Source organism: Arvicanthis niloticus, chromosome 30 (genome assembly GCF_011762505.2).
Source record: "Arvicanthis niloticus isolate mArvNil1 chromosome 30, mArvNil1.pat.X, whole genome shotgun sequence".
Classification (NCBI taxonomy): domain Eukaryota; kingdom Metazoa; phylum Chordata; class Mammalia; order Rodentia; family Muridae; genus Arvicanthis; species Arvicanthis niloticus.
Genome location: NC_133438.1, coordinates 9,266,567 through 9,287,740, shown reverse-complemented (window position 1 = coordinate 9,287,740; position 21,174 = coordinate 9,266,567). Strand labels below are relative to the sequence as shown.

The following is a 21,174-nucleotide window of genomic DNA, read 5'->3' as shown; positions in this document are numbered from 1 at the left end:
CCCTCAGTCATGATGAAATGGCAATTGCCCCATTCTTACACAGTGGCTTGTGTTCTTAGTACTTTCTCAACAGTTATGGTCTTTGCATTACCTACCTCCTGCTGCCAGAGGAGACATTTTTCCCCAAGCTTGAAAGTAGTACAAAGAGATAATCATAAATGTGAATATTTACATGGCAGATAGCAACATGATCATTAACAGAACATCAATAGGTTCTACCCTTGGACCTATAATTCTCACACTATGATTTTTTTTTTTTACTATGCTTACAATACCAGATATAAACTTACCTCTATGGAGCAGACTTCAAATCTTATCAGGAAACAGGTTGATTGTTCCCATTAACAGTTATGTCAGTATTGCACCAGTAAACACAACTTGGCTTGTAGATCAGTGTTGTAGGATGCAGGCCACGAAACAAGTATGACCATTGACATTTTTTTCTCTGCCAGCAGGCTGCATAAACCATGGCAGTGCTACAAAAGCTAGCCAGCAGGGAGAGTTTCCTAGTAGGTTCAAGATTGCTCTCGTATATACGTATCCCAGCCAAAGTGTTTGCTGTCTTCAGTAACACCACGTGCATCTAGTAGCCAAGCAAGAGCATTGGCAATTGATCTGTTTGATTTGGAGTGCCTCTATGTCAGTCATGATCAGTAATTCCTAGGTAGATACCAATACCTGCTAGAGAGAGTTTTATTTAATAGCCCTGGTGTCTGGGAGTAGCATTATTTACCCATGTGAGATATACCTGTTCAAAGTGTTTAAAATTATACTTACCATTAATTTGTAAAATAGTGGGCTTTCATTATACCTTTATACATCCCTTTTGGTTAGCCCACCCACTCTTCCTCCTTTCTTTCTACCTCATCCATAGTTAAACATTTAACAATGCCTAATTCTTTTATATCATATGTCTCTACTATCCTTTCTTACTATATTTTTTTTACTTGGGTTGCAAAATGATAGGTTCCCATGTATGTTCTTCATGGACATCTCATTTGTGTTGACCTTTCACCAGCTCCTTCTCTTCGCTGACAATCCTCTACATATTTGAACTATTCTGTCCCCAGTATGCTCACTCTCTAATTTCATATCACTTATACTCTATCCAGCCTCTCTTCTTCCATCTCTCCACTCATGACCCATTTCTAGCTTCCTGGCTTCTATATGTAGTCCTACTTGAACACATAAAACAAAAGTTTGAAACTAGAGCCTACATACTCAGTTATACATATGTCAGTTGATGGACATCTAGGTTGATTTCATACCTGAGATACTGTGAATAAAGCAGCAATAAATATGATGGGCAAGTGCCCATGCGTAAGATGAAAAGTTCTTGGAGTTTATGCCCAGGATTGGATATTGTGTAGCAGCTTCCTCTGATATTAAACCCTTTCATGTTGGATGATGTTCCTTAAACACGGGATATTAAAATACGGGTAAAGGAACAGGATGCTTTAATGGAAGGTGAAATATCCAATCATGTAGAGAAGGTCCCAAACATCAGAAATAGACAACTAAATAACTTGAGGAGGTTTCAGAAATTGGCAAGATTCACTAGTACCCTCCTGCCTCAGGCATATATAATTTCTAAGGACTGCAGACGCTATCAGACAAGATGAGGTGCACAAAAGATGCTTAGACCAGCCATGAAGCAGACGCCAGTCAAGCTACTTAGATCAGATAAGACAAGACAAGCTGCTTGGAGGAGTTAGTGAGTGGCTTGAAGGACACACTTCCCTCACCCCCAGCCAGGTGAGCTGGCTGCAAGCTGTGCAGCGATCCTCAGGTTCATAGTTTCATTAGCCATCACCTTCACAGGGTGGTGTAGCTGTCATGAAGTCTTTTGTAATTCTGTCAGGAACTGCTCATTCTTGTAAGTCACTCCAATAAATCTCTCGTGGCTTTAGAGATGACTCAGTGGTTAAAAGCACTGTCTGCTGTTTCCAAAGACTCACTTTGAGTTCCCAGCACCTTCATATAAGCACTCAATCTGTAACCTCAACTTCAGGGATTCCATGGCTCTCTTCTAGTTGCTACATGCTCCAGAAACACAAATGGTGCATCGACATCCGTGCAGAGAAAACATCACTTAAAATAAAACAAGTAGAACACATGTGATATAAAAGAATTTGGGCATTGTTAAATGTTTGCCTAGAGTTGGGGTAGGAAGAAAGGGAGAAAAGTGGGTGGGTTAACCAAAAAGGATGTATACAGATATGAAGAAGTCTTATGAAATCCCACGTTCAGCAAGTTAGACTTTGTTGATTCCCAGCTTTAGTTTTCACTGGTTCTTTATCTGCGACAAGTAGATGTCTGTCATCTTTTCCACAGGAATAGCGTCACATATTAGTGGTAAAATTGGATCACACAGTAGTTTTTATACTTTCAAATATTCCTCTTTAGAACATCTATACTGATTTCAAAAGTTGATTCTCTGGTTCTCCCGCAGATGTGTATGATCCTCTTTTACCAGACTTACAACAACATTGGTTATCATTTCTCTTCATTGTAGCTAGAGTACCACAGAAGCATAAAGAAGTCCTAGTCTGCATTTTCCTGATAACCTCTTTTCTTTATTTTGGTTTTAGTTTGGGTTAGTTTTTGTTTTGTTTTTCTGGGTTTTTTTGTTGTTCCTTTTCTTTTCTTTTTTAATTTTGAGATTATTATATAATTATGTCATTTCTCCTTTCCTTTTCCTCCCACAATTCTCACACATACCCCTTATTGATCTCTTTCTAACTCATAGCCACCTTTCCTATTGTTATTGCATATATGTATGTGTGTGTATGTGTAGATATTTCTCAATTTAATCTACACAATTGTTACTTGTATGTATGTTTTCAAGGATGACCATTTGGTATTGAATAACCACTTAGTGTGCTCTTCCTGGAGAAGACTGTTCTCCTGTTCCCAGCATTCCCCAGTCACCTGTAGGCTTGAGGCTTTGTGAGTTTTTCCCTAACCACTTTGGCAAGTCCATTGTCCATGCTCAGCTTCTGTAGGGGAGGCCATGTTGGTGAAATTTTATGGATATAGCTTCTGGCATTACTAGGAAAACAATCTCCCAACACACTCCCTGATCCTCTGGCTCTTAGAATCTTTTTATCCCCTCTTCAAAACGATTCCTTGGGCCTTACATGCAGAGTGTTTTCTAGAGGGGCTGGCCTCTACTACTCTGAATTTTGATTAGTTGTAGTGTTGATAGTTGTGGGTTTTTGTTTTTTTTTTTTTTTTTTTTTTGCAAAGAGATGTTTCCTTGATGATGGGTGAAGACTACGTTTATCTGTACATGGAAGGAAAACTGTTTAGATTCTTGTTAAGGATGATGCTAGTTTATTAAAGATGTGGTTGTATGTTTTCCACTAATATTCATGATGTCACCAGTTCTGAGTAAATAGCAAGATATACAGTAACATTCTTGGTTTCCCTTTTAAGAAGGTCTGAAGTCCAATTAAAGAGCCATTGTTTACCACCAAGGTATGATTGTCACTACTGCACTCTTAGGGTTATCATGCTATGATGATCACTGATGTGGTTCGTGGGTATCAGGGGTATCAGAGGTAGCTAGGGTTGTTGATTGGCTACCTCCTTTGGAAGCTTGCATAGTGCCAGAAGGTCCCATGAAGCTATTCTTTATGGAGGAGTTCACTTTATTTTTATAAAAGTTGTCTCTGCATATTGGCATCTTTCCCTAGACTCACTATGTAGCTCAGGCTGGCCTTGATCTCAGAGTTCACTTGCTTCTGCCTCCTGAGTGGTGCTTTTGAAGGCTTGAATGACCTTGATCAACTGCATATAACTTTTGTTATCATATCTTGGCAATTACCCACGATAACTCCGCAGCCTCGTTGATAGTCTTAAGTGAGCAGGTAGATCTTATGCCTATTGACATTAAAGACTTCTAGTCCACTGAATTGGAAACTCGTGTAAATAGATGAGTTTTCAGGTGCATATAGCATACCAAACTCAAACAACATAATAATAATATAAACAGAGCTACCAGTAGCAATGAGACTGAAGCAGGAAAAAAATGCCCCCTAAAAATAATCCCAGAACCAAATTGACAAGATTCTAGCAGAACTGCAAGGAACTTAATAGCAAAGTACTTCTTTAAACTTAACATTTAGTACTTCTTGCCACAAAAAAGGAAATATCTTGACTCTTAGTAGTTAGTACCTTGTATTAAATCAGATAATGATACATTCAAAAAGAAATTACAGACTGATGTGGCCATGTAGAAAGTTTGTTATAATTAGCTAATTTACACATGCATATGTATACATACACAGTGTCTGTATATATACATACTGTATGTATGTGCATATGTACATATATGTGTGTCTCAAATGTGTATAGTATGTGTGTATAAGCATACACTACACACACATATGTATACACACTCAAATACTGCCCAATCTCACTTACCTCTGTGCTATTCTGGTCCTCAGTTCCAGCAATCTGTGTTCATCTCTCCTCATATTGAATGGGAACCACTGAGATTGAAACTGTCAGTTTGGAGCTATGTGCTGGAGCCTGATGTGCTCCGCCGAGGATAACAACTAAAGGCAGTGATTCTTCTCCTACAATTTATCCATAGCAAAGGTTACTTTACTGAGAGGTAAAGTGAGCCATCTCCCTTTCCTGGACGGATTGTGGTCTTCTTTGAAGTCAGTGCACGAAAGTACAGTTGCTGTTGGATACTGATTGCAGTCGTTGTATGGAGTTTAGAGAATGGCATGTCTTTGCCTCTTTCCCTTCTTACTTCAAGACCCATTCTTTTTCCTCAGTGTTCCCAGAGCTAGAGATGGACTGTTGTAACTGACATTTTTAGGGCTGATCCCCCATACCCTTTCTTATTTTTTGTACCGACAACCAAAAGTTTCTTCATTCACCACTGCGTTTTTGTTTTCCAAAGAAATTTTCTGTTTTTTCTCAAAGCACCTTTAACCGGAGTCACAGACTTAACTCCTTCTGAGTTAGTGAAATGACAAAACCACCACCTAGTGGTGAAAGCAGCAAACCGCGGGACGAATTCAGCCCTAGGCTCTTAGCAAAGGACTGACGACTGGATTTGTTATGCATCTATTTCTTTCCAAAATCCAAGTTCCTGAAATAATCTGTCCCCAACTAACAATTGTAGTATTGGGTTTTGGCTTGTCATTTTGTGTGTGTGTTGTAGATCGGACTCTGGCATCTGAATTTAACCTGTTATTGTTTGATGTATGTAGCCCGTAGGCTGGCAGTCAAGTCGAGGTGTTAGGCTATCCTGCATCTAAAATGTTCCGAACCCAAGGTTCCTGGGGCGGGGGGGTTGGAGGGGCAGGTACTGGGGTGCAGCGTCCTACTATATTCAGTTCTGGTCTAGGATGCCAGTGGTCATGTGATGGGTGTGCAGAGCAGATCCAGAGCAGCCTGACATCTGGAGCTGTGTGGATGGCAGCCTAAGACAGAGTGGGAGGGACCAGTCTCCACGGGGCGGGGAAACTGGTCTAGATAAAAGGAGTGATGAGAAAAAGAAAGCCTGCTAGGAATGCCTGGAAAACTCAATTGGACTGGGTATTTGAACCGGTGGGCTGGGTCAGAGAACTTACGCAACCGGAACCTGTCTATAATAGGCGGACCCAAAGGCGGCTCCAAGGGCCACAGGAGGGAGGGGCCGGAAAACCCTCCATTCTCTGAGGGACCACAGGGAAATCTTTGTTTGCGGGTTGGGTGCCCGACACTGGCCTAAGTTTCACGTGGATGTGAAAACTTACTGCAGCAACTGGAGCCTTGTGGAGCGGTCTGGAGAGTCACCAGTCAGCACCACAGTGGCTGGAGCCGCAGCTCAGCGGTCCAAGAATCTCCTAGGTCAGTGGCGCTGTAGTAAAACAGGTAGGAACTGGACCAGGGGCTTGTTAAGCTCTCTATTGCCTATAAGGATACGGCTTTTACAATTCTGGTGAAGGTAATACCCTTGAAGATAAGTTTGAGAACGTATGAAATGGGGCACATGCTGATTTTATCATTTATCTGTGATGTACAAAATATTCTCATAAATGTATCTCTTAGACTAATTGAATTTATGTGTTGACATTTGCAAACAGTTCTCTCTCTCTCTCTCTCTCTCTCTCTCTCTCTCTCTCTCTCTCTCTCTTTTTTTTTTTGCTGTTATGCAAAAACTAAAACCGTTTAAATTCAAACATACTTCCTAACACCCCTGGTCTACCCCTTTCCTATTCAAGAGAGTGGCATTTGACATACAGACTTTGAGGTCCCAGAGAGCTTGTTAACTATCAGCTCCGTAAGGAGTAACTGCAGATTTTGATCAGGTTTGGTTGGTTGGTTGGTTGGTTGGTTTTGTTTTGTTTTGTCAAGCTACACAGTTATGGCTGTAAATTTTAACAATTATTAAGGGAAGTTTTTACTCACTGTTAATTTTGTATTTGAGATGCATAGCTCTGATGTAAATGTAACAAGTGTGTGTTCTTATGCTGAGGTTTTAAGGCACACCTCATGAGTCCAGAAAAGTACATGTATGTTGCATGTGAGAATATCAGGCCACACTGTTTTCATTAGAAAACAATATATATTAGGGCAAAGTTAGAAAGCATCATTTCTGCTGCAAGAAACACACTCTGACAATGGACAAATGGCCAAACTTGCTTTTTTTTATTTCAGGGTTGTTGACATGCAGTGTGATGTGACTGTGAGCTTCTCTCAGGAAGAGGGGGAAAGCCTGGACACTGCTCATAGGGTTTTGTACTGAGACTGAACATTGCAGAATTGCAGCAATCCCGTTTCTGTGGGTGACAATAGTTTCTTGCAGTCTTCCTGGATTCTTCTCAGGGTTCCTAAGGAAATGACTCTGCATGTGTGTAAAGTCTCTGTGAATGAGTCCCACATCTCACAGAAGTAAGTGACAGCCTCAGAGAAAAGGACAAAGTTTTCATGAAATTTCATCTGTTCTTCTAGTCTGTCCTTTTGGGAGGTGTAAGGCTTCTTTCATTTTTGTTCAATGGTGAAATCAGATACTCAGTAGTATATAATATCATTCCAGTAATATAGATCCATTTCTTCCCTTGAATGTTGGTTGAGCTATGATTAGAAGTAGGATTAAAGTTATGGAAACTCAAATGCTACCTAAATATTTTCAGCATGCTGACCCTATAGAATAGTTGGGAGATCATTTGTAGAACCTTCTGTTCCCGGTTCTGTATTTCCACTGAGCACAGTACTGTGTTCGAAATCCTGGTACTTACTGAAGAATCTCTTTCTCCTATACAGAGCTTGCACTTTTCAGCCACACCTGCTCATCATTGAAGTGTCCTGGAAGGAGGAGAGAGAGGCAACAGGAGCAAAGGATCCAGGTATGTTGGAGGATTGACAACGGGGTGGAAAGGGGTTCAAGTGACTGTGGAAATGGGACATGAAGTCAGTTTTGCCACATTCTGTTGTAGAAATGACTCTGGAGAATTCCACTGAGAATAATCTCCTCAGGACTATCCTATTGTACATGTTAGAACATTCTCTATGTAAGAATAAATACTAGGAACAATTGCAATTTGATTCTGATTATGAGTGATGCTCTCTCTCTCCCATTTGTATTGCTGATCATGTATTTGTACCAATATTAAATGGTTTTCCTTCCTATAATTTTAATGTAGTGCTTCACTAGGACACTTGATGCCTTTAGGTTTTCTTCTGCTTCAAAATTCTGGGGCTTATTGCATTTTCTTTGGTTCTAAATCTTTTCACGTTAATTTCTCCATTCCATAAAATCATGCCAGTGGGAATTTGACAAGCATCGCTTAGCACTGTCTATTATCTGGGGGTATTAAACTCCATCTTTGTTGTCTTCCCATTGCTCTCTTATCAGTCTTCAAAACAGTACTCACAATTTGCACCGCTAAAATTTTAATGTATTTTGAAATCACCTCTCGGTTTGATCCTTCTCTCATAATTTTTTATATCTGTGGCTTCTCATAAGTTCACGCATTTTAGTATTTTTTTTTTGTGTTTCTATAAAAATAACTGTAAGATTTTGGTATAGATTGCTTAGAATATTTATAGTACACGGACCTCCTCTACATTGTCTTTCTATGTTAGAATTAGAACATTATAGCACTGTGTCTTTTAATGTATTCTGTTTCCTACCTGATAATGGTATCTGTGTTTCAGATTCAGAGAAGAGAGTTTCGAAAACATTGATATTTGTTAATTTTTTTAATTCTGGCATTTCTAGGACACAGCCACATTGATGAGCATCTCTTGATGTTAGACAATTCTGCCTGGGTATCTCCAACTGTTATATGGTTGAATTTTGTGGATACCTGTTAGACAATTGGTCTTCTGTCTGATTTCATTGTGCCTCGAAGACTGGTGGATGTCGAAGCTTTCCCTGCATCACTGTCTGTCTATTTTCTCTCTATAATCCCACATTGATTGCTTCTTGTATTTGGACGATTTTGTGAAATGCATTCATATCGAATGCAGTTCTGTTTGTCAGTTTGTGTTCTTTTGCCATGATATGTAGTTCTGTTCATGAACAAGTTCCCTGTGTCCACATATGGATATATTTCTACTCTCTGTTACTATGCAGATTTCATTGTTGTAGATCATACACGAAAGTCTGTGATCCATTGTACACTGGGAGAGAATTGGACCCAGGTTCATACTTCTGTGTGGATAGATACTTTTCCCAACATCGTTAGTTGACAAAGCTGCCTATTATGCAACATGTATGTGTTATTTTAGTGATTCACATGGTCATTGCTATTAGTCTGGTTCTCAGTCTGCTGCTCTGTTTCACTGGGCTGTGTGTCTACTCATCTGCCACTCCCACAGTAGTGTATGGTTCTGCAGTGTCATCTAGAATCGAAGCTAGGATAACGTAGGCTCTGCTCTGTACTCTCAGGGTGTCTGTGCTTCCGTGGAAATTTGTAAGCGTCTCTGTAGTGTATCTGTGAGGTATATGATGGGGAATTTGATTGTCGTGGAGTTGGACTTAATCATACCAATCTCTTCCATTAGAATTGTAATTTTTAAAGTACTATATGTTCTGTTACATGAGCATGGAAATTCTTCCCATCTTCAAGTATTTATTCAGTTCCTTCAACAAATTAAAGAGTTCATTTTAGAGGACTTTATTTTGCTTGTTTATGTTTTTGAGGTTTGTTTTTTTTCCCATTAGAGAAATGTATTTTTTGAGCCCGGAGTAGTGGTGTATACCTTTAATCCCAGCATCAGTAGGCAGAAGCAGGTGGGTTTCTGTGAGTTTGATGCCAGCCTGAGAGTTCCAGGACAGCCAGGCTGTTACACAGAGAAATCCTGTTGCAGACAGGGATGGGGGTTGGGGTAGGAGGTTCTCTTTAATATTAATTGTTTAAGTACCAGCAATTACAGTACAAGGGTTTTATAATTGGATGATTGTATAAATGATTAAAATTTTACCTCCAAATAGGTATTAGTATTTCCTATCATTTTTAAATTTTTACAAATTTTATAATGATTAGTTTTGATATTTAATCATTGCCTATTGCGTGTACTGTGATTACAGTTGCCCCTCACCATTATCCGTCATTGCATCACCTTCCCTACCATTCCTGGTTATCCATATTTACTTCCCAATTATTGCCCTTTTATTTCATGTGCCTTTTGTGCCAATCTTGAACGAGTAGCTAGGGTGTCATTTGTGTGCATAATTCCAACGGCTATGTATTATGACAGTACAGTTTTTCATATATCACCTCCCTATCTTAAGTCTCTTACAGTCTTTTCCTCCTCCTCCTGTAGTATTCCCTGAGATTTGGATTTTGTAGTGTAGATTTCCTACCACAGGCTTTGCAGTCAGTGATCTCTGAAGTAACTGTTTCATGTTGTTATACAAAGTTTTTCTGTCCTGGGGTAAAAGCAGCCCTAGTCTATGAGTACAAACAGAATGAGCTAAAGACCAGTGTGAGTATTTGTATATATAATAAAAAGTCAAGAATGGATTCTTTCCTAGGGCCTGCCTCTTCCCAGTCATAGGCTTTTGGCCAGCTTTCCAGTGATATCCATCTGTTTATTAATGTGGAGCTGGCTACAAATCCAACCAGAAAGTCTTCCTTAACTACAAAATAGTCTTGGCACTGTTACACTGGTGTTCAACAGGTAGGGATTGTAGCATCCAGGGTTCACTTCCGTGTATGGGCTCTTTTACCACAGCAATCCGCACAACACAATTTGGGACTATGAATGCTACCACCAGGATGTCCAAGGTATTTATAGACATTGTGAGTGGTCTGCTGACTTAGCATCTTCTTGTAGGTATGTAAAATTTCAAGTGATGCTGTATGTGAATTTTATAGCTTATTAAGAGGGCTGTCAGATCTGAGCTTTCTCATGGAACAATATAAAGTTTTTGAATTTCAGAATTCTTTTTCTTTCATGTAGGGGTAACTTGCTTTTGACTTTCTATATTGACCCCTGTAAGTTTTTCTCCTTCATCTGGTTAACAGTTGATACACTGTTGAGTTGGTGTGGAAGAAATGGACACCTTTGTCTCTGCCTTGATTAGAGAGTAATGATTCCAGTTTTCCTCAGTGGGTGCAATGTTGAATGTACGTTTGTGGCTTCTAGTGTTTATGATGTTAAAGTATGTATCTTTAGAGCGTTTATAATGGATAAATGTGGTATTTTGCCACAGGCCTTTTATTGTAGGGGAAAAAAAAACCCGCGGGGCTAGGAGTTCAGTGGTGGGGTCCCACAGCGGGCTTTCCACACTGCCAGAGGAGGGTCCTACATTCACGCAGTTGTCCCCGGGCAGGCCAGCAGCTGGATAGGGAAGGCTCAGGGTTCCAAAGGCTGGGAACCTGGTGGCGGCAGGCCCAGGAGACACGTGGAGTCCAGTTTTCCAAAGCTTTTATTGTTCATGCCTGGTGAATGGGTGTAGATGGTTCGTGCTCCCCCCAAAAGCCAAGCTCCCTTGGCTTTTATAGGGAGGCGGAAGAGGGGGAGGGAATAACTTAATTAGCTACGCCCCCCCCCCCCCCCCCGCCTTTAGATAACTCATTAATATTTTAATCTCTGGAGGTGGAGACTTGTTAATCATGCCCTCTACATGACTGAAGGGTACAGGCTAAAAAATGTTACCTCTCCCAAGGCCCGACATTTTATGGCTCTTTTGACATGATCATGTTTCTTCTCTCACTGAGTGTAGTTATTTGCTGTGTTTCTGAAGTACTTACACACCTGTTATGAAATCAGCCTGAACTCTACTTCTCTATAGTTCAGCGAGAGTATCTGTATCAGTTTCTACCCTGACAACTGATCTGTGCTTCTTCTTTGCATGTATTTCCTTGTCCTTATCTGCTTTGGGATCAAGATCTAAAGCAGCTTTGTAATGATATGGTGTTCCTTTAGAGAATGCAATGTTGAATCTATCTAGTCCTGGAATATTCTTAGAAGAAATTATTAATGCTTAAATCTCAGTATTTGTGTAAGATCTATTCTAGTTTTGTAACAGAGAAGATTGTTTCTAGGAATTACCATTTTCTTCTACATTTCCAGTTTATTTGGGATGAGTTTCTACAGAACTCCATAAAGTAATACAGGGTAACCATTGTTATGCCCCCTTTCAGCTCTAATTCCATTGCTTAGGGATTTACTCTCTTAGTTGGGATTAGGTAAAACATGTTTTGTCAGAACTTTTATTTCTTGATAGAAACAAGTCTGTTACATAAACTCCTGGTATTTTTCAGTGTGTCTCTATGACATTAATTTCTACAAAGCATTTCTAATATCCTTATATTATTTTGGATTGACTTATTCTTACGATTGTAAGCCCTCAGGTACATAATTATAGACATAGGTCCTCTAAAACCAGAGCTTCTTGTTGCCAAGCTTCTCAGCACGTATTTGTTACCACACTTCTGTGCAACTAGTTTTCATGACCTCACACTCACCCTGACATGACATTTCAACAAGTTGTCCTCAGTGCTCCATGACTTCTGTCTCACTGTTCATTGATTTAGGTCTTCTCAGTAGTTAATTAAGGGACAGTAAATGAGGGGCTGGAGAAGTAGCTAGGCACTTAAGAGTGCCTTAGTGTTGTTCTCAAAGAGAACCTTGGTTCAGTACTCAACACGGATGAGATAACAGTACAGGAGCGAACATAGAGGTGTCTCTCCTAGTATTAGGGTTAATGTGGAGCCTGAATATATGACAGGACAGTTGACACTTCTTACCAAATTGGAAGAGTTAGGAATGATTTCTATGTGTGATAAATGTTTGTGTTCATGGGACTCAGAGCTGGAGACTGGCACGTGCTCATTGTAATGTGGCAACAGAAGATTTATCATATTGATGATGCAGTTAGGTACATAGTAGTAACTGTTATAAGGATCCACTCTAATTGTGAACAAATTTATAATTCAGGAAGATGTCATCACCCAGCATCCCATCAACAAAGAAGTCTGCTATTGAAGGAAAGTAAATTGCATCAGATGCCACAGTTTTCGGATAACCACAGGCACACAAATCTCAAAACCTCTTGGCTGTTAAGTAGATGTGGTGTAGAATGGACACGTGCCCATTCTTAAGTACTTCATCTACATTAGTATCATAAGTTGAGTTAAGGGCTCTGTGTTGTGTCCTAAGTCACACCCAACAAGCTCTTTCATGCTGTTCATATGTAAAATGCATTGAAACCAAACACATTGAGCGACATCCTCATCGGCACACTCATTTCAGTGCTGTGGTTTGCAGTTGTGCGTCAAAGGTCCTGAAGGCCAAGCATATTCTCTGAGGAGAGTTTGCTGCATGTGGTGTATTCACTGGGAGCTTTTGAGTTGGCTGTATTACACCTTCGTCTCTAAACGGATGTCAAATTCATGTTACTGCTGTGAATTTCACTGCCCTCATGTGACCACCTGTAGAGCAGTCACATCCCATATGTAGTTAGGATTCTCTAGAGGAAAAGAACTGATAGAGTGAATCTATATATAGGTACAAAAAGGGATTTTATTAGAGTGGGTTACAGGAAATGGTCTATCTTGTCCAGGGCAAGTATCCTGTAACTTTTCAGTTCATAAGTCTGTGTGTCTCAGCTGGTCCTCAGTATACACTGAGTCTCTCAGCTCCTTCTCCAGCACCATGGCAGCCTTTACACTGCCATGCTTGTCTCCAGTCCATCCAACGCACTGTGATGTCTGTGGGCACCAACACTTGTTTGGTACACATTCATACATCTCGGGCAAACATTCATATACATAAAATAGAAATACTGTAAAAGTGAATATATACACACACATTGGCTTTTTTGTGCTTTTTCTGTTAATGGCAGCTCTTTTTAAACAAATATTTATTAACTTTATTTTGAAGTTATAAAGATATAGGTGGTTACTCCCTAGCTTTCTTCTATTCATCTGTTACTCACATGAAATATTTTATTTCTTTATTCTTGTGGATAATTTTGTTTTTGACTGATATTTGTATATTTGCCTTTAATTATTATCTGCAATGACTTGAGTAGAATGGCATGTTGTAATTCATGAGTGTCTTCAAATGCACTTCTCTGTCAAATTTAAGACATAATTTTTTTTCTGGCTGCAATAATATGGTTGACAATTACTTTCTGGTATATATATTTTTTTTTCCTTGTTTTAGAATTATTCTGGTATTACTCTGATATTTGGGTCTATTTATGTGGTTTGACATTGTTCTTTAACAGAAATTAGTATTAATTTTTGTTTTGCATTTTTTATGCCTGATGTAAAATGGCAAGAAGGGGCCCAATTATTGTTCTTGAAACAGAAACTCAGAACAGAGCAACAGAAAGAAATGGCTGCTTCTCCAGTAAGTACATCCCAGGTCCCTGTCATGTTGACGACTCCTCCTCTTCTTCCTCCCCTTCCTCCTTCTCCTTTTCCTCATCTTCCTTTTCTTCCTCCTCCTCCTTCTAGTGAGAATTGTTATATATTAAAATTTTGGAAGCCTTTATTTCTGTTTCTGATAATGTCATCTGAAGTGTTTGTTTCCCATAAATTTCTTTTTCTCCCAATACTCAAGATTAAGATATATGTCTACTGTGTATCACAGCCTTTTTTCTATTCAGCCCCCTCCAGCCATACTCTTTGTGTGTGGGTAACTATTCACAATGAAGAAAAGACCTATGCTTCTATTGTGGTCAAACAAATATGTTGTTGTTCGGTTACTACAGAGGATGGATTTGTGTACTTGTAGGTTAGTTATCAAGGCCTCTTGTGCCATGTAATTCCATTTGAGGGATGTACTTAGGTTTCCTTGAACTAGGTTTATGAAAGTGCACATTCAAACACCTCAACTTCCTTGCTAAAATCCCTAATAATTTTTTTGGAAAAGGATTCAAAGACATATTATTTGGATCCTCAATTGGATTATAATATGCCACATGCAGCAAACTCTCCTCAGGGAATATGCATGACCTTTAGGACCTTTGAAGCTCATCTGCAAACCACAGCACTGAAATGAGTGTGACAGTGAGAATGTCACTCAATGTGTTTGGTTTCAATGCATTTTACATATGAACAGCATGAAAGAGCTTGTTGCGTGTGACTTAGGACACAATTAACACAGAGCCCTCTAGAGAGAGTTGAAGATGGCAGCAATATGTTTTTTGACCATGCCTTGAAATTGATGCTTCTGTGAGATGCAGATTGTAGTCATTTGTTTCTTTGGCACTTGATATCACACAGCGAGGATGCTGTGCTTGTGTTTGTTCACACCTGGCATCTATTTGTCTCAGGAGAGTTCCTGCTCATATCATTCACTTGATTCCAATGTTCACTGGTAACTTCCCAAACTAGAGAGATAAGTATTTTCTCTTTGTCTTTTGTCTGTGGTTTCAGACAGCGAACCATTGTGTAGCTTCTCCTGATGGTGAGTCTTATGACATCATGTGGAATATATTAATAAGAACTTTCTTAATTACTTTGTTCTAACCTCTACCTTTGGAGGAGGAAGGATGTCCCATCATCTCCTTTTTTTCTTTTGTTGAAGCTACTGTTTTTCAAGGGTGGATATTATAGAAAAAAAAAGTCTGTGGTGGACAGATTTACTTTTTTATTTGGGGTGTAGCTCTGGTTGTATTAGAATTTACACAGTAGATCAGGCTGGTCTCACAGAGATCTGCCTACCTCTGCCTCCTAAGTGGTGGGATTAAAGGTATGCACCACCACTGTCTGGCCCAGATTTACATTTTGTTTAAAAAAAATGTTTTAATTTTTTTTCAGACAGGACAGAATGTTTCAAATTCTGGGGAAAGTGCTGTATAGCACACAAAGTTAGAATATGCAGTTAAATTTTATTTTCATTTGTATGGGTGGTTTTGCCTACATATAAATCTATGTACTACTTGCATGCATGTTGTCCTCAAAGGCCAGATGAGGGCAATGCATCATGGGAAACTGGAGCTACAGGTGGATGTTAGATGCCATCTAAGTTGTGGGAATGAAACAAAGGATGTCTGAAAGAATAAGCAGTACTTTTGACTGATAAGCTATATCTACAGCCCGTCTAAAAAACATCTGAAAGAATAATTTTCCTGTCTCATCTATATCACAAAAAAATGTCCCTAAATTCTTTTGACACTTTGTACCCATGGTAAAACTTTTAAATTTCTATTACAGGGTCTGTTGACATTCAAGGATGTGGCTTTGGACTTCTCCCAGGAAGAGTGGGAATGCCTGGACTCTGCTCAGAAGGCTTTGTTCATTGATGTGATGTTAGAGAATTACAGCAACTTGGTCTCTGTCGGTGAGAACATTTTTCTTGCAGAATTCCATCTTTTGTTTTTACCTGGTATATAGATGTATAAATTCTCTGATACTGTCTAGAAATTACAAGGAATTAAGAAAATTCTCATAACACAAAAACAAAAGGAACCAAACCAACAAACAAAAAACAAAATTTTTCATGGAATTTCATTTTCATTTCCCTAAGTCATCTGAAAAATCAACAGTTGCTCTTAACTACTAACCCATCTCCAGTTCTCTTACCAAGTTGTTTTTTTTTCTTCTCTCCTTCCTTTCTTTTTTCTTTCTTCCTTCCTTTCTTTCTTTCTTTCTTTCTTTCTTTCTTTCTTTCTTTCTTTCTTCCTTTTGTTGTTTTGGTTTTTGTTTTTTTCCAAGATAGAGTTTCTCTATGAAGCCTTGGTTGTCCTGAAACTCACTTTGTAGACCAGACTGGCCTTGAACTCAAAGAGATCTACCTGCCTCTGCCTCCTGGTGCTGGAATTAAAGGTGTACCATCATGGACTTGCTGTCCCACTCCCACCAAGTTTTTAGTTAATTGTGTGTAGCAATGATGTGCATTGTAATGTACTTAGTAAGTTAAATATTTTCATTTTAGTATTGCATTAAACTATTCTTTAATGACTTCTGGGGGAAAATAAAATTTACAAAGAGAAAAATATTTTAAATATAATCCTTCATATAGCTCTTTTTCCAAAGTTATTTTTTTTCATCGTCTAATTCTCCCACCTTCTGCAAGTAGTATAGTTAGATAAGAATAAGAATTCTGTTATCGGAAGGGTGAAGCTAGGAGATGAGAGAGAGAAAGAGAGAGAAAGGGGGGGGGGGCATGGAGGCAGATGTTCACGTATCTCCACCAGTCAAAGATAGTTTATATATCTAGGTTGGGTATTGGGTTACACTTCTGATTGAGCATTACCAAACTTATAAAGTCTTTGATTAACATTTTTAAAAATGTATAAAAGCAAAAAGGAAAAGTGGGCATGGGATAGGGGTTTTCTAGGGAGGGGAAATGGGGAAAGGGGATGGCATCTGAAATGTAAATAAAATATATAAAAAAGAATTCTGTTATCAGTGTGATGGAGATCAAAGTGGAGGTTCTGTACATCTATACAACAATGATGAAAATAAAAAGGCCACTATTGAGAGCTGGGTTGTAAATAATTATCGTTTGTCTAAGAGAACTGAAGTTGACTCAGCTGTTGAATCTATTACTCACGAGTCAACCCCTATGATTCCTAATTGTGCTCATTTCCCAGAGAAGCACCACAGGTGTGGTAAATATGAGAAGGTCTTGGATCAACACTCAGAGCATATAGTCCGTCAACATGTGAATATCCAAGAGAAGTCTTACAAATATAAGGAGCTTGGCAAAATGATTCATGAGTCTTCTCCATGTATACCTTATAACACAAGTGGTACTGCAGAAAACTGCAACAAGTCCAGACATCGTAACTACCAGGATGCTTTCATTGAATCATCAAACCTAAACAGACATAAAAGTGTACATACTAGAGAAGAACTTTTCAAATATAAAGACTGTGGCAAATGTTTATGTTCCAACATTAGTCCAAATCAGAGTATCCACCCTATAACGATGGAGCACAAGTATACTGAAAATGATAAGCTTTGGGATTCTACCCACAGACTTGAACATCAAAGAACTCATAGTGGAGAGAAAGCACACAATTGTGGGAAATTCTCTAGGAGCTGCTCAAGCCTCAGTACACATCAGAGACTTCACACTGGAGATAAACCATGGAAATGTAAAGAATGTGGTAAGTCCTTTAAGTGGCTGTCTCACCTTAAAACCCATTGCAGAATCCACACTGGAGAGAAACCTTACAAATGTAATGAATGTGATAAAGGCTTTTCCCGGCTATCTAGACTTAAAAGCCATTATAGAACCCATACTGGAGAGAAACCTTACAAATGCGAGGAATGTGGTAAGTGCTTTGCTCGCTTGTCAAGACTTAAAAGCCATTATAGAATCCATACAGGAGAGAAACCTTACAAGTGTAAGGAATGTGGCAAATCTTTTACCCATTGCACAGGTCTTAGTACACATCAGAAAATTCATACTGGGGAGAAACCTCACAAATGCAAAGACTGTGGTAAATCCTTTTATCTATTGTCAACACTTAAAGAACATTTTAGAGTCCACACTAGAGAGAAACCTTACAAGTGCAAAGAATGTGGTAAGTTCTTCCATTGGTTGTCAGGCCTTAAAAGCCACTACAGAATCCACACTGGAGAGACACCTTACAAATGTAAGGAATGTGACAAGTCATTTTCTCAGTTATCAAGACTTAAAAGCCATTATAGAACCCATACTGGAGAGAAATCTTGCAAATGTTTAGAATGTGACAAATATTTTACCCAATGCACAGCTCTTAAAAGACATCAGAAAATTCATACTGATGACAAACCCTACAAATGTGAAGAGTGCAGCAAATGTTTTTATGTGTTGTCTCACCTAAAAAGCCATTGCAGAACTCATACTGGAGAGAAACCTTACAAATGTGAGGAATGTGGCAAGTGCTTTTCTCAGTTGTCAAAACTTAAGAACCATTATAGAATTCATACAGGAGAAAAACCTTACAAGTGTAAGGAATGCGACAAATCCTTTACTCACTGTACAGCTCTTAGTACACATCAGAAAATTCATACTGGAGAGAAACCCTACTCATGCAAAGACTGTGGTAAATCCTTTTATCTGTTGTCAAGACTTAAAGAACATTACAGAGTCCACACTGGAGAGAAACCGTACAATTGCAAGGAATGTGGTAAGTTCTTCCATTGGTTGTCAAACCTGAAAAGACATTCCAGAATTCACACTGGAGAGAAACCTTACAAATGTGAGGAATGTAAAAAATCCTTTACCCACTGCTCAAGTCTTAAAGCTCATCAGAAAATTCATGCTGGGGTGAAACCCTACAGATGTGAAGAGTGTGGCAAGTCTTTTTATTGGTTGTCAAACCTTAAAACCCATTCCAGAATCCATACTGGAGAAAAACCTTACAAATGTGGTGAATGTGAGAAATCCTTTACCCAGCGTTCTCTTCTCACAAAGCATAACAGGATCCATATTGGAGGAAAACATGGACATAGAAACGTGTGACAGCTTTTGATAAATGATTAAATCATAGAAAATACCAAGAGTTTATACTAATTCATGAGGATAAAATGTAATCAGAAAAGTCAAACCAAAAGGAAACCACAAGAATGTTCGCTGTTGTGAAATCCTCATGTCTTGTGCATTAGAAATTTCATGCTAGAGAACCCATGCTATGCATTGATTTTTGTCAAAGCCTTTACCTAGTGTTAAAATTGTAGCTACATCTGAAAATTCATTCTGAAAGAAAACCCAAGAAACTCCTTTAATAAAGACTCCTCTTTTTCTTACCTTCAATATAATCATTTAGGAGTCAAACCATACAGATAGCAAGAGAATGAGAAACGTTAAAGAGATAACTTGTAGGTGTGATACCTGTACATACATAACCAGGGAATCCCAAAGAATGTGCAGGAAAAATTGTTTTTCAGTACTCAAGAAAATTGGAAAAGTATTTAGTCCAACTGAAAAGCACAGTGATTCGTATAGAAACACTAAGACACAACAGACATTAGTATAGAAACACTAAGACACAACAGACATTAGTATAGAAACACTAAGACACAACAGACATTAGACAAACAAGTGTATTGCAAAGAAGGAAACCAAATGCATAAGGGAATTTGTTGTGTACCTGAGTGGAGGAGGATATTTCTATTTGAGTAAATATGAAACTCATATTATCATTTGGGTAATGCTAGTACTGAAATTTGATGAAATGTAAACACAGTAGGTTTTTTTTTCACACTCGGATACATCCAGGCTGTCTTGCTTACAGATGATTTTATGATAATGTGTATGCTTCAGAGCTGATGAATCTGAGACAGGAGTGATGAAGTTAGGTAGCTAATGATCGGTTGCTAATCATCTGGTGACTCCAACCATCTAGACAGACTCATGATGGCAAATTCAGATTCTCCCTGGGTCCAATCTTCATGCAGATGCTGCACAGACAAAGGCCTTGATGACCTTTTGAGGACTACGCTAATTCATGACAGTGTTCCAGTCCCAGAGAGAATTCTGTCATTGTGTGCCTGTGGAGACCGACTTTTTTTTTTAACCACTTATCCCCAGTTGTTTTTTTCATTGGATCACTATGTAAAACTCAGCCTTTGCAACCTGAGCAGAATCCTGTCTTGGAATCCCTTTGGTTTCCTGAGTTAGTCTTCACTTTTATTTGTAATACATGGTGGTTGAAGTGCCCTACTCTGTTGGAGTTCAGTTTTCTTTGTGTGGGCAGGATTCTGAGATCATAGCAGCTTACAGGCACTGGAGCTTGCTGCCTGCTGCTCCTGGAAATCTACTCTCTGTTAATAAAGTGTCATCAATATCACTTGGTTCGTGAAGAATTAGTCTAAGCAAGCTTCAATACTGTAACACAAATGGAGATGAGCTTTAATTTGTGGAAGGAAGAGCAGACATATGAGGTAAGTATGCTAAGCAATAGGAAAAGAAAAGGGCTATCCAAGCTTTCAATAGGCAGAGGCAGGGGGATCTTATTAACATACTATAGAAATATCTGAAAAAAATTGATAAACCCATAGAACTGTTGATCTCTGTTGGGATTTCTTCAATAAAGTTCATGTGGAAAAAAGTTGAGATATCGGATGAAAGTAAAATTTAATATTTGAAAATCTATAGTTGTGTTGAACAATGTACACCATGAAACTCACACCTTTGCTTTTTATTTTTTGAAAATGGTCAATAATAACTGTAGGTTTCCAAATGTTAGTAAAGTAACATCCGTTCTACTATTATCTATACTTTTCATAAAACCATATGTATTTTTGAAATGTTCTACAACTCTATGTAAGGTGATGTTTTTAAATAAATAAAACATCTGTGTTTAATGGTTTTATGTGGAAATTCAATGAGTAAATGTCTAGCCTCCAACCTGAACCTCTCGTTTTATATGAACATTTGAGAGATGCAGGATAATTTGCAAGGCTTGATCAAGCACTAGAATGCTTTCATTCAGAATCTTCCCATAGTACTTAAACCTTCAATGATTTGCATAATCTTGTCAAAGTTTATATTTCATGTTTGAGTAAATATAATGAATGTAACAGAAATTGCCTGGCAGTGAAATTGGAGTTCTTATTCACTGTTATGGAAGTTTTAATTACAAACCTCCATGCAGTACTTTCCTTGGTATCTAACCCTTGTCAGCCCCACCTGAACACAGAGATATGGCTTTTTCTTTATATTTAAATATATTTATAAGTATTGGGACTGGAGAGATGTTGAGTGGTTAAGAGCACTAGCTGGTCTAGAGGATCTGGGTTCAATTCCCATCACCCACATGGA

At 38.7% G+C, this 21,174-nt stretch overlaps 1 protein-coding gene across 4 annotated transcripts; it reads left to right on the top strand.

Annotated features, from left to right (window-relative positions):
- The first annotated feature begins 5,589 nt into the window (after positions 1-5,589).
- On the top strand, positions 5,590-20,717 carry LOC143440934 (uncharacterized). Of its 4 annotated transcripts, none has more exons than XM_076927869.1 (6): positions 5,591-5,877; positions 6,664-6,897; positions 7,270-7,352; positions 13,751-13,818; positions 15,630-15,756; positions 17,012-20,717. In XM_076927869.1, the coding sequence occupies exons 2-6, from the start codon at positions 6,845-6,847 to the stop codon at positions 18,871-18,873; spliced, it is 2,193 nt and encodes a 730-aa protein (XP_076783984.1). In that variant the 5' UTR covers positions 5,591-5,877; positions 6,664-6,844; the 3' UTR covers positions 18,874-20,717. The 4 variants fall into 4 exon arrangements, with proteins under 4 accessions (XP_076783985.1, XP_076783984.1, XP_076783983.1 ...); XM_076927868.1 differs by having other exon boundaries at positions 5,593-5,853; positions 13,748-13,818; XM_076927867.1 differs by having other exon boundaries at positions 5,593-5,877; positions 13,748-13,818.
- The last annotated feature ends 457 nt before the right edge of the window (positions 20,718-21,174 follow it).

What these genes read in the sequence shown, in the direction of transcription:
- LOC143440934 (XM_076927868.1), top strand. Translation starts at nt 6,845, where the DNA reads ATGACTCTGCATGTGTGTAAAGTCTCTGTGAATGAGTCCCACATCTCA. An exon ending in GAGTCCCACATCTCACAGAA is followed by an intron (nt 6,898 to 7,269) that starts GTAAGTGACAGC and finishes TCTCCTATACAG; the next exon opens with AGCTTGCACTTTTCAGCCAC. An exon ending in CAGCAACTTGGTCTCTGTCG is followed by an intron (nt 15,757 to 17,011) that starts GTGAGAACATTT and finishes CTCATTTCCCAG; the next exon opens with AGAAGCACCACAGGTGTGGT.